General features: G+C 33.6%; 1 protein-coding gene and 1 long non-coding RNA gene across 2 annotated transcripts; one reads left to right on the forward strand and one right to left on the reverse strand.

Annotated features, from left to right (window-relative positions):
- The first annotated feature begins 554 nt into the window (after window positions 1–554).
- LOC135499347 (uncharacterized) lies at window positions 555–1,667 on the forward strand. Its single transcript, XM_064790093.1, has one exon. The coding sequence runs from the start codon at window positions 555–557 to the stop codon at window positions 1,665–1,667; it is 1,113 nt and encodes a 370-aa protein (XP_064646163.1).
- Window positions 1,668–2,663: 996 nt separating this feature from the next.
- On the reverse strand, window positions 2,664–6,429 carry LOC135499865 (uncharacterized). Its single transcript, XR_010449359.1, has 4 exons — window positions 5,472–6,429; window positions 4,318–4,808; window positions 4,032–4,107; window positions 2,664–3,811 (listed from the first exon to the last, which is right to left on the reverse strand). It is a non-coding gene; the product is annotated as an uncharacterized LOC135499865 (long non-coding RNA).
- Between the last annotated feature and the right edge of the window lie 8,243 nt (window positions 6,430–14,672).

Consider the following 14,672-nt stretch of genomic DNA (forward strand, 5'->3'; position numbering starts at 1 on the left):
TACGAAAAGTTGAAGAAAGATCCCACAGCTAGTTACAAGAGAACACTCGTCGCAATACTCCAAAGGTTGAAGGCAGAGGAGAAGTTCACTGAAACCCAGTATAAATATTTATACCCCACAGCCGAGAACGTTCCAAGGATCTACTGCACTCCGAAAATCCACAAACCACCCCCCTGTCCCTACAGGCCGATAGTAGACTATACAGGGTCGATAGCCTACAACGTGTCAAGAAGTTTGGCGGATTTACTTGGGCCACTGGTGGGCACCACGGAGCACCATGTCGAAAACTCCAAGGACTTGTATAAACAATTGCAGTCACTTAAACTAGAGGACGACGAGATGCTGATCTCGCATGACGTTGTGTGGCGCTTTTCACGAATACCCCCATCCCGGAGGCTGTCAATATCATCAAAGATCGCCTAACCAATGATACCACTCTTAAGAACAGAACCAACCTAGCAGTGGAGGATATCATAGAACTGTTGAAATTTGTGTTGACAACTACATATTTCACATTCAGGGGTACTATTTTCAAGCAAAAGTTCGGAGCAGCCATGGGAAGCCCGGTATCACCCATTGTAGCCAATCTATACATGGAGTGGCTGGAGCAACGCGCCATAGCCACAGCACCACAAGACTGTAAGCCAAGGATTTGGAAACGATACGTCGATGACATATTCGAGGTTATCAGAAGAGGGGCTACCCAGCGGATCACCGACCACATCAACACCATCGATGAGACAGGGAACACCAAGTTCACGTTCGAGGAAGAAGTAAATGGAAGTCTACCATTCCTGGACCTTCTAGCCACAAGAACGGAGAGCGGTGTTTTGAAAACCACAGTGTACAGAAAGAAGACGCACACAGACCAGTACCTGAACTTCACATCCCAGCATGCTCTTAACCACAAACTCTCAGTCATAAGAACTCTGTTGGATTGTAAGGACAACATCGTTTCGAACCAACCGGACCGAGAGACCGAGGAGGCCCATATCAAGAATGCCCTCGGGAAATGTGGATATCTGGCTTGGGCTTTCACCAAAGTCGAACAACAGCGTGGCAGGGGCAAGAACACTCAATCTAATGCTAAAGCCAAGCAGCAAGCCCCAACCAAGAAGACACCCCCCATCGTACTGCCCTACATCCAGGGGATCACAGAGCCAATCTCGCGGTTCATGAAGCAGGCGGGTATCTCAACGGCGAGTAGACCCCACACGACCGTGAAGCAACTCCTCGTCCATCCCAAAGACAAACCAGACATGTCGAACATTACTGATTGCGTGTATCAGATTCCATGCGGAAACTGTCCCAAATCGTACTTTGGGGAGACGGGGAGAAAATTTGGAACTTGGATAAAGGAACATCAAACGGATGTGTCCCAAAACACGGATAAGAGACAGTTCACTCGCAGCCAGAGGAAAACATCCCTCGGGGAATTTCATAAATCGGCAATAACGGACCATGTTGCCCAGGACAATCATTCCATCAGTTGGCGGGACAGCAAGGTAATAGACCGGGAACCCAATCGATACCTTCGCTGGATAAAGGAGTCGATATGGATCAGAAAAACACCCAACATGAATAGAGATGAAGGGGGCTTCAAACTACCTCACGTATGGGACCACGTTTTGTTGGCCACTACCTCTAGTGGTCAACAGAAGAACTAAGACACTTCTGATGAAAAGACTTGACTAGTCATGAAACATCAAGGTAATTTATCCGTTTCAAACCTGGTCATATATTTATGCATAAAAAATTAAATTTCTAATTTATCTTGTTTACTTTTTACAGCTTCTTGTTTACTTTGTACATTTTTAACATTCACTTGCGCTTCTTGTGGCCTAGTATAGTATAAAACAAGCCTATCGGCGTCTGATTCACAATGTGGTTTGTGAGGAGTGTCATAGTCGTCAACAGTGTAGCTTACGTATTTCGAAGACCAGTGGAATTGGCGGCGTCAAATTATTAGTGAAATTTATAATTTACAAATTACAAATTACAAATCGTTTATTGAAACCGTGTAAAAAGTTACATTTTACATAAGATGAAAGTACAATGACCATAAGCATGATGAACTAAATAACTGGTGTGACATTGTTGTGGATTTGGTGGTGTGCAGCTGGAGGAGTGGACAATGTCACAACCAGGGTTCCTACATTATATACAGTGGAACCTCCGTTAGTAGACACCTCTCTATTAAAGACAACCTTTCCAATAAGGACACTAGTTTTGGTTCCAAATTGGTTGTTTCCATTCAATTTTGACTTCTCTAATCAGTCTTTGGGTGTTCCGAATGCTTGACACATTTCGAACATGTTTTGGTTGGAAACAATCCTACAGTCTTACACTTATGGCTGAATGAATGACAGTGCATTTTCGTGAAAGCTCGGTGACGAAATGCTGCGACACTATTCGTCACCAACATGTTTGATGGGTGGTGCCATCTGCACAAAGGACGATGAATTAAATAACTGATGTGACATTGTCGCTGCATTTGCAGGTGTCCACATCGAGGAGTAGATGATGTCACTACATGTACCAGGGTTTGTACTTTCATATACAGTGGACCTACTTTTTGTGGACACCTTTCTATTGAGGACAACCTCTTTAATAAGGACAGTAGTTTTTGGTTCCAAATTGGTTGTTTCCATTCAACTCGACTTCTTAGTTTAGGACACCTCTCTGTTAAAACAGCACTTTTCAGTCCCTGGGGCATTTCTGGAAATTTCATGCTATAGAGCAATTGGTTCAGCTAAGTGACAAGAACAGTACTATAAGACGGTTTTAAAAAGTTGAAAATTATTTATTTAAATGACATATGAATGGTTCAGCAGTAATTGGCAGTGTGCATTATGTAATGAAATATGATTTACATAATATAACATTTTTGTGACAAATAGTACAGATGATGGATAAATCGATACAGTGGATAGCTGTTAGAATATGCAATACATGCAATAGCATTTGTTTTTATTGAGATTTTGCGAGAACCAAGTGGTATTTTGACAAGATAATAGAAAGCCAATAACACTACAAGAACATGACTTCAATACATTGACATTGTAGTACTTGGTATACTAAAAATATTCAAAGATGGGTATCTTGAGTTAAAGTACAAGATGTATGAATGAAGGAGGCACTCTGGTAAGAAATGGTGTCGCTAATGAAAGATTAGAACAGTCCGTCTCAACCTGCCAAGCTCAGAGCGACATGCGCCTGGTTTTGCTGTGACGGGTCACATATACAAAGTTTACATAAAACAAGATTTGTATGTTTATTTAGGAGGAGTACAAAAGTTGTATATAAAATGCCGACTTCATTATGATTTATAGGACACAAAATTTGACATGACAGCATTTTATAAAATATGAATAATCTATAATGAGAATAGTTTTGTAGCACCAATGATTTGAAAATACTGAATTTATTTATTGCATGAATAGAACACAAAAAACACGATGATTACATGATTGTCACATGCGTGAAATATATTGTCATGGATGGGCATTGGGAACAAAAAGAATTGCTGTTATCCGCTGCATTGGTACTGGTAGCGATTGCTTTAGCTGATTTTCAGAAACTGACAGGAATGAGAATGTTGATATAGTGTTGAAAAAATATTTTTATAACATACATTGCATTCAAATAACACTAAGAAGTAGACGAGTACTAATTTCGCACACTTGAAAATATTTGGACATTGACTGTCACTGGTAGTGGTAGTAGAGTAATTACATGCCATCAGCAGCACTAATTCAGACAGTTTTCGCTGTGCTTCAGTAACTGACTGGAATGACTAAGTTTGATTGTGCTGAAATGATACATAATAACGTACATTGCATAAACAAAATGATTACAAGATTTGTACTGTCTTGAAATATATGGACAGGGACAGTCACTGGAAGTTTGACATGCCATCAGTTGCACTGCTCCCGACAGTTTTCACTGTGCTTCAGTAACTGGCTGGAATGACCAAGTTTGATTGTTCTGTATTTGCCTCCATTTGGATTTTGTGAACAAAAGTTACTAACCTTGTGTAATTGAATTGAAGTGTCGAATTCGCCTTGGTCGAAATGATAATACAGTAAATAAATCTATTGAATGTTGCTGAAAAGAAAACACTTACTACGTTTGAAGCCATGTACATGATAACACCACCACCACCACCATTATCAATATCATCACAAGTCAACTGGGGAATATGTGTGATATTTGTTCAAAACTTGCGTATATGGTATTTGCAGGTCTATTGTATTGTAACATATTTTTCACTTTCAAAATTAACTTTTTTACTAGAAATTATGAATCAATACTAACCGTAAGAAGCGTATGAAATTACAGAAGGCCTTCGTCGAAAAATGTAATGTACTTGTACTCATTCGTGTCATTAAAACTGAAAGCAGCACAGCATAACAGTGAAATTACCGTGACATCAATGGATGTCAAACTAACGTAGTGACGTAAATTTGAATTCGAAGTGCACAAATTCACAATTAAGGTTTCGAACACATTGAGAACTGAAAAACTTCATACAAATGCTTTCACACCAATGATATGATTGTGGCGCTCCTGATGAGGTATCGCCCTCTGCTAAGCAGCTTTGGTCGTAACTAGGGTAAATGTTTTTTTCAAGTGATATGAGCGATGCAATACCTTAGTTTCCACCAGCGCCACGTAGCAGTCAATGAAGTTGTGCTGGTACTCCATTAACGTCATGCTTCAAATTTGAAGAAATTAATATTACCTTCATCAAGTACGTAATAATATTACACCAGGCCTTTGTCGAAAATGTAGATCTCGAAGTCTAACTGTAATGAAAGAAAACATCAATGTGACAATATGGTCTACTATGTATGAGGGGGAGAACGGGTATTTTCGGGACACTGGGATGGGCCGAAAATAACTCGGGATTCGGGATAGACACCCTTATTTTAGCGGGATTCGAGACAAGCCGTGTTTTGCGTCACGATTCGGCTAAAATTGCGTATTGGGAAACGGGATAAGCCTTTTTTCCTAACGGGACGTCGAGACAGTTACCCCCCCTTCCCCGTTCCCACCCTCATGACATGTAGCATTGTTTGTAGGCCTATTGTTACTCACAATCTATTTTTTTGTAATTGATACTGGTAGTATCAATGTGAAATATGCCACACGTTGGGAGCATGCAAGGCCTAGTACAATACACCATCATCACAATCAAATATTTCAATAATACACTGTCAACGAGAATGAATGTTCAACCATCAATCACGTGCATTGTAGTAGTGTACATCCCCCATCCCATGACGGCTTGCGCCCCGCTGACACGACGAGCACATGGCTGAGCCAATCCATCGCCTATACACTACTTTACAAAAATCGACACCTACTGAAACTTTCACTAATTATTCTCGGAAATGTACTTTATCGTTACATCAATAAATGCACATTCGAATTTCAAAACTACCACTTATTTTTGCCGTGAAACTGACCTGAGTTATCGAAACACCGTCACTGCGAAAAGAGGAAGAAGCAGGTCCGCATTTATCGAAATATTGCTAAATATAATTGTCAAAATGTCGACCAAATTACCAATTAAATCACAATAAACTTATCAAATGTTCACTCATGCCTTTGGGTGAAAAAATACTGATTTTTCAATCATTCTCAATTTTACAAATCACCAATCACAAAAAGAAATAATGATGCAATTACCCAAAATAGATGAGATTTGACCACTGGTATAATTCCGCCATCTTGGATATCGGCATCGTCACCACCACTTCAAATTCTAAAGTCTTATTCAGGCCTAATATGTGTCACCTGCTGTGGTAAAATGGCTTGTTTTATCAATAAATAACAAAATATGATCTTTGTAAATAAAATCGGAGATCTTCTGGTGTGTTTTTATGTGAATTTATTACGAACTATCAATGCAGCGCAGGGCAGCCATCGTGTTCTCATGCGTAGTGGCGATGCGATAGCCATCCGCGGCACTGCTTTTCAAGATGGTGGCAATTGCCCAGTGCTAGAGGCGTTGTAAGGAAAATTGAGAGCAGGCCCCTAATGAATGAACTCTCAACGATATCGATATATTTTCGTAATTCCAGCACAACTGTTCACCAATGAACGTCCACCGACAATCCCACTTAACGAATATTAATATCAATTCATATCATGTATCTTAAAACGCGTTTATTTCATTTTAAAAAGAGTTATCGAGTGAACGATGACCTCCTACCGTACCCTCGAAATAAACAGCCAAAATGACCACAAAAACACCTTTTTAGAAAAAAACAGCGATTTTTACGAAATAAATGTCATCAGAGACGAAACTAGACACTAATTTAGCTAGGTATGCACAGTAATAGTACCTGAAGTGATCGATTTCAAGGAGAAAATACACTGAAAACAACTTTTCAGGAACAGAAATAAGATCACATTGTGAATAACAAATGCGAACAAACTAATACCAACTACTAATAATGGTACGTAGTAATATTCGTTAAAATTTTAAAAAATTTCAATTTCTTGATTTTTTTTCTTTCCTTTATTCATTTTTCCCATCTTCTTACCCCATTCAACACGTTTAGGATTTTTAGGCTTTTCATTATTTGTAATTTCATCTTCTTTTTCCATTTATTTATTAATAAAAATAATATTTCATTATTAAAGTCATTATAAAAGTTACTTTAATAGTTCTATTATCCCATTATTAAAGTTACTTTTGTTTCATTATTAAAGTTACTTTTTTTTCATTATCATAGATCTCTATCTAATACATTTTTCAATTATAAAAAATGAATTCTTTAATCAAAACTTGTAGTAAATGTGAGATAGAAAAAATAATGAGTGATTTTTACATCAGATCTTCTTCTTACGATTTTCATCAAATGCATTGTAAATATTGTAAAAAAAAACAAAGCAAAGATCGTTATCGAGAAAATCCTGAATATAACAATACATATGTCAAACAAAATCCCGATAAAATCAGGAAATATCAAAATACATATGTACAAAATAAAATCAAAAGAAATGTATGTTTTAAAAAAGCTCATAATTTGACAATACTATTATCACAATGTCTCAAAAAGAAACAGAAAACATCAATTATTGAACAATATCTAGGTTGTAAGTTGAAATTTTTATATGATTGGCTAGAATACACAGCAGGACCTGATTTCAACTGGAGTCAATATGGATCAATTTATACTGTAGACCATTGCACTCCTAAATCATTTTATAATCATGAAAATGAAAATCAGATAAGACAATGTTGGCACTGGAAAAATTTACGATTAATCACGAAAGAAGAAAATATGAAAAAGGGAAACAAAATTGATCTTGATATATTTTATGAAAATGCATCTTTAGCTGAAGATTTTTTAGAACAATTTGAAATATTATAAGTTCTTTGAACACTTTAATAGTTATTTTAATTTAATTATTTTATTATGAAATAAAATGATAATAGAATTCCACTCACTTGAGGAAATACCTATAAAAATGTTAGAAAAAATTAAAGAGTGTTCAGAATTAGAACAATTTTTTTATGAAATAAAATTATTAGAATGTGAAAAATTAATCGATAAAATCAAAATGATCTGTGACTATGTTGATTTAAAATGTATGCATTGGATCTGTATCGATTGTTTTGGTAATGACTATGGAATCAGTAAGAGTAAAGTAGTTTGCAACCGATGTGGTACGGTGGATGATGGAAATATAGTTTGGACAAATAATATTTATTATCCACCAACTTTTGTATCACATTATGGACTTCAGTCAACTCATGTTTTTCGAAAAAATACAAGATTAGAATCATTTGAAAAATTATTAATGGAAAAAATTATCTCATATGATATTAGAATCATGATGATACGTGATTTTAAAAAGTTAGAGAGTAAATTTGACACAATGAAAGATATTCATAAAAGGAAGAATTTTTTCATGAGCAAAATTGTTTTAGCTAGATTAATGGAACATCACAATTTAGTAGAAAAAAGTGAGAAAAAACAATATGCAATGTTTGATCAATTACAATGGCCATCTTAGACTTTATAAAAGCAAAAACTCTTATAAAATTTAAGATTCTTTTGCATCTAGTTCTTCAGTTTTAGACTGAACGGCAGCTTCAGCTGTGTTGGATACTATCGAACCAACAGCTAAGAGTGTAGGATTCATAAACTGTCCAAGTTGTTTTTTAATCTCACTGTTTATAATGATATTATTATTTAATTTTTCATGTAACTTTTTTTGATTTAAATTTGGAAACATATATCTAAGTGATTGAGTATAACCAAATAGTAAATTTGAAACTAATTCATCTGCAATTTGCGTATTATATCTTGATTGATATTCTGCATACATTTTTTCAAGATATTTCTCGCTTGCATTTTTAATTGTCATTTCAGAAGCTTTCATATTTAATTTTGTTAAAAGTCCACTTTGGTAATGTGTCAAAAGTTCTGAACGGTAATTGACATTTGTTATTTCATCATATTCATCTTCCATTCATTTATTATAAAATTTTGAAATCAAAAGGAATTTTTCTGCGTAACAAAAGACGTTTACCTTGGTCAATCTGCACAGTCGCTGCATCTTTTTTGCTATTTGGAATACATCGATTCTCTTTAAATATTTGGTCGATAGATAATTGGTCATTTAAAGTATGAATCGCCATATGCTTAGAATTTTCTCTAAAATCTTTACAAATCGCATTGTATTTTTGAGTCAAAAGCCATACTGATATGCCAAAATGCCTACCACTAAAAGCTAATTCTGTAAGCTTAGTTGATTTGTTTTTTGCATCCCAAAGGTTAGCACAGTCATCAATAATAAATAATGTTTGAGACTCTTGAGATTTAAATTCATTTATAGCATCTTCTAAGCAAGAATTTAAATTAGATTGTACTAATTTAGGTGGATATATATAAATATTTTTATCATTTTTAATCCAATTACGATCTTGATAAGTTTTATTCATTTCCATTGTTGAGCAGAATATAACAATATCATTCAATATTTTTTTCGAAATTCGTGCTCAAGAAGATCTAGTATGAAGTATGTCTTTCCACAATCAGTCATCCCAACCACTAGCATATTAAAAGGTATATCACAATAAAAATTATTCATTTATTTTTGAAATAATTTAATGAACAATTCCCGTTAGTCGTTTATTCTCCATCCCAATCAAACCATCTGCTACACTGTACACCAACATATCATATTCAGTTTCAGAACTTCTTGCCAGTTCCAATTGCAATCCATGTTTGATATTTGACATAGCAGTTCCAGATCCATGAATGTCATTATCTTCAGTCGATCGAAGATCGATCCAGAGTGCAAATTTTTCATCGCCATAATATTTCTCAATAGTCATCATGCTGTTATTGTATGCTTTCATTTCTTCAGTCATGAAAAGTTTTTTAATCTCATCAGATTGATTATACGCTTTCATTCCAGACTTATATATACAGTGAGAAATACCTTCAGATGTTATAGTCACATTTGTAATATCTGGAATTTGATTACTAGTTTTCTCAGAGTCATAGTCAGAAGCGCTTTTTGGAAAAAATAGTAGAATTCCTTTCGTTGAAGCGCGATTTACATCTACATTGATATTAACTCGCTTTTTTGTTCCAATAGCCTCAGTTTTCAATAAATGGGTTCTTCATATAAGAACCTCATGTCAGAATACAAAGATTCAATTGTATCAGTAAGTTCTGGAGAGTAAATTGTTTCATATTCAAGTTGAATGTCAGTGACAGAATGTGTTTTAGTAGTTGCTGTTCCTGCTACTACAAATTTTGCATCATTGAATTTCATATTATATTCAATTGACTCTAAAATAGCTGAAGGATAAAATGGAAGAAAATCATCAAAGATTTCTGACTCAACTGGAATACAATATCGTTCACCAAATGCAGTAACTAAGGAATCTTTCTTATTTGCACCTTGTCTTTGATTTTTGTCAACTCCTTGTTGGACACGACTTTTTCTCTGTTCATCTGTTAACCAAAAATCCTTAAATGTATTATAGATATATGCTTTGTCAATTTCATTCATAGTTTTTCCTCCTAATTTCATTGTAATTCTATCAACAAGATTTCTCCCAACATTTGCAACAAATGCTGCAGTCGCTGCATTTGCTGCATTACTTACCTTTGAAGTTGTTGATAATTTAAATGTGAGTTTTATACTTTTTGGAACAATAACTTGTCCTTTTTCAAGTTGAGGAATTTTTACATATGATGTTTCTCCAGGATTTACTGAATTTGGATTATGTGTAATTACCTCATAATTTATTTTGGCTTTCAAGCCTTTTGCTATTTTATTTGATCTCCAGGGATCCAAATATTTTCCAAACGAAGTATCACTTGTCATTTATTTATATAAAAAATTTAAAATAAAATAAATGACTAACATATGTAATATACAATTTACTCCATCAAGTGATAAAAATATTAAAGAACAACCGGAAGATATAGATAAAAGAATACAAGGAAATACAGATAACATCAAAAATTTAAAAGATGAAATTAATGAGAATTTTACAAAGTTGCGAAGTTGGTTAGAAAGACTAGGAGAATATCTTTATGATAAATTAACTAGAAGAAAATGGAAAAATATTCCTGAAAATATACGTACAATTCCTTCTTTAAAGATTGAGGTGTAAAATCTTTATAGAATAAAAATTCTATAAAAATCTTACTTCTTTCTCAATCTTGATTCAATGATATTTTCAGAATCTAATCCTTCCTTGTGTTTGATTATTTTTTCAATATTTACCTCTTTTTCAACTTTATCAACACTCGCTGCGCTCGTCGCTAGCGCTGGATCTTCTTCTACTTTTACAATTTTTTGTAAAGGGTCTAATCTGACTCTAGAATCATCATTCAAAATAGCATGAATTCCTTCAATATTCTTAATTGTATATGTCCTGTTTGACCAAATTTGCTTGTATCCTTTCGTAAATATAGGTTTCTTTAATTTCTTTCTAATTAGGTCGTCAATCTTAAATTTATTTTCAACTGGCATACTTTTTTCTGTATTTAATTCAACTAATTCCGCAGAATGTATATTAGCTTCATTTGGACTGAAGTCTAAAATGCCAGAATGAGGTATCTCATTGTATGCAGTAATGTAATCTTGCAATGTATCAGCCCATTTGACAGTATTTTTCTCAGTGAAATCTTTGAAAATAATTTCTTTGATTGTTCTAGATAATCTATCAATTAAACCTAATGCATTATGATCTCCAATATCAACTGTATCATGTTTTATTTCTAACTCTTTGAATAATTCTTGCATTGGTTTATTCAGAAATTCATTTCCTGAATCTGTAATAATAAGTGTGATTGGACCTGAATCGTTATACATTTGTTCAAATCCATGTTTTACTTCAAATTTTGTTTTATTTTTCAATTTTTCTGCATATGCTTTTCTTGTGAAAGTGTCAATTGCTATTAAAATCCATTTGTAACCTTTATTTTGTCTTGAACAATTTGACATATCTAACAAATCCATAAACCAAAGAGCATTTTCACGATAGGCTATTATATGACCTTGGATTTTATTGTTTTGCTTTTTGTGAAGTTGGTAGCTTTTCTGAGATTTTACAAATTGATCAATTTGTTCAAATTTTATCTCTGGATTAATTTTTTTCATTATTTTATAAAATTTCATTGTACTAGGATACTTATATTTTTCATATGCTTCATTCATTTATTTTATAAAATCATTTCTACCAGCATTCCAGCTGCAATAAGTCCTACAGTAAGATTTAAATGACTCTCTTTTTTAATTTCATAAGATGTACTTTTTGGAATTATTTTTTTTATTTCATGAGGTATACTATTACTTTTTTTGGAATGCTTCGTTTTTTCCTAACATTGATGTTATCATTTATATCAAATTTCATATTTGAATTTGCAGTCAGAAGTGCATTATTATATCCATCAGTTATCCCCATATGTAATCTCATATCAGATGGAATTAATTGCAAATCTGATCCAATAGCAAAATCCAACCTACTTCCTACTTTTTCCACTAAAGTTGTATACGATTTTTTTGAGCGTATAAGCAAACTTGCATTTTGGAATGTTTTTATTGAATCTACTAATGTTTGTCTCTCAATTGCATCTTCTACTAATGTATGAAATGTATGTTTTTGTGAATCAAATGCTAATCCTGTATCTCCTATAATATCATGTCTAATCATAGCTTGTGCACCAAGAATACAATATACATAGGTTCGAATTGACTCATTTATTCTAACAATTCCTTCATGTGTTAAGCCTTTTCCATAAATTGGAATATAAGTTTTCCAGTCATCTGAATGTAGAAATGTCAATTTGTCTGTAGGTAGTCTATGTCTCATCTCTGCATAATGTATTCCATCTGCATAAAATGGGAAATTGAAAGGTTCTGATAAGTAATACCTTCCATCCATTGTAATATCAATAAGTTTTATTTTTCCATGAGTAAAATAATTAAAATCTAAATTTGTATTGAATTCAAGCTTTAATTTTTCATAAGCTTGCTTATTATATGAATTATTTTTTTCATTAAAATCGTTATCTCCAGGTAATGGAATTTTTAATTCGTGCAAAATTTTTCTAATCGTGAAAAATAGATGAAATTGAAAAATACTTTTGACTAACGGATGACTGTTAGAAATGTGATCATTCCAACTAACTCCACAACCACTTGTTGCACAATATAGTGCAAATTTTAATTGGCTGTTCCAGTTTTTTATTGTACAATCACTTATATAGGTTTGTACTTGTTTATAGCTAGTAAAGCTTAAAGGACTCTTTGACTCAAAATTTAAATTTGTATTGATTTTAAAATTTTGGTTTGAATTTACTGATATATTCAATATCTTTAAAAAAATCATTCGAAATTTCATTTTCTTTAAATTCTAATGGATAATATACATCAGAATTAAATTTATTGTAATTTGGAAAACTCATTTATTTATATAATTCATTTATTTATTATAAATATCCTAACGCTTTAGTAGTTATTCCATCTTTTAAAATAATCCTTTTATCGTCATTTGCATCAAGTGCTACTTTTGTTATCTTTTCAGTATATAGTTGATGACTTCTTGACCTAAATACATTCATCTGCTTTTCTACTGGAATTTTATCAAGTAGTACTTTTTATACTCTCCAAATGTTATTTCATTTTTTACAACTTGCTTCTTAACTCCCTTGCACTTTTTGACTTCATCTTTGTCAGTAATGTATGAATATAATTTTGACCGAATGCTATGAATTCAGATATTTCATTTCCTACCTCCTCATCTTTAAATTTCCCATTCTAAAAGGCCTTAGTCACAGTATATCATTGTTTCTAATACAAAATACATTACGCCTCGTTTTGATCGGAGCGGTCTTGGTATCGTAACCAATGACCGCCTGGGTAGGTATAAAATTCTGAATTTTAGCAGACGAATTATTTTCACCAAGAAGCAACGACTCAGCCCCACAAAACAATGTCAAGAACACGAGATTTTGAAGTATTACCTGATATTGGGATTTGTGAAGTAGGGAGGATACCCGAGGACTCTTTCGAGGTCGTCAGTCAGGATTCAGAAGAGGTCAAAGACGAGGAAATGGTAGAAATCACGACACTTGACTGGGAATTCCCTTGCTGCGTGACGTCATCTTCACAAGCAACAATATGGCGGAGTTCCGGACACCAGGCTGGATCATTCTTTGACGAAAACGGACGAATATACCTTTCAAATCGTATTTAATTTGTTTAATTTTGAAACCTTTTAGAATAGAAATTAATACCTCGCTGTCGGTCATTGGTTGTATAATCAAGCGCCGAGGGTTTTGGAAGTAATTTGAGGTCTACCCGAGCGGTCTTGATTATACAACCAATGACCGCCAGCTCGGTATTAATTCCTTAAACCACATTTTTGTTTGTTTCAGAAAAGAATTTATGACCTTCAGGATAATTTGAAAAATCATATAAGTGTGAGTCATCTTGCATATCTTTATAAATATCTTCTGTCTGAATGTGATATACTAGTGAGTCAGTGTCAGTGTAGAGTAGTTGAGCTTTATCAGGATATGTCTTCTGGATGTGATTATAATGGAAATTATACATACAATTTTTCGAAATATCTAGTACAGCTTGGCCAATATAAATTGGTTTATTCAGATAAATCTGAACTTGTTGTCATTGGACTAATACAAGATCTTCACTGAAAATTTTATGAAATCGATAGTTATTAGAATTCACAAGTTTTCTCAGTTGAGTTGCATTTGTAGCTAAACTAATATTTTCCCTCAACCTGACATTTTCCATTGTTTTTCCAAAGCATGCATTATTCATTAATTTGAAAAAATCTTTCTCGAATTTGTTCTTTACTTCAGCTCTTAGGCTTGTGTTGAAATCAATATATTTTTTCATAAAATCTGATTCATTATATTTTACACCTCTGTGAATCTTAGTCAATTTTAATCCTTTAGAAATATAGAACTTTAGTGTAGAGTGATGTGCAATATATTTAATTTTATTCTGTAAATTTGGAATCAATTTGTCCTTTAGATGTTCTGGTGCAAAAGGATAGTCATTATGTAACTCGTGTAAATGTTTAGGATATTCTAAGTCAACTTCCAGTGTACATGGAATATTCGCCCAATTTTTAATATCAGATGAAGACATCCATT

Source organism: Lineus longissimus, chromosome 15 (assembly GCF_910592395.1).
Source record: "Lineus longissimus chromosome 15, tnLinLong1.2, whole genome shotgun sequence".
NCBI lineage: Eukaryota > Metazoa > Nemertea > Pilidiophora > Heteronemertea > Lineidae > Lineus > Lineus longissimus.

Coding starts and splice junctions, on each gene's coding strand:
- LOC135499347 (XM_064790093.1), top strand. CDS start 555: ATGGGAAGCCCGGTATCACCCATTGTAGCCAATCTATACATGGAGTGG.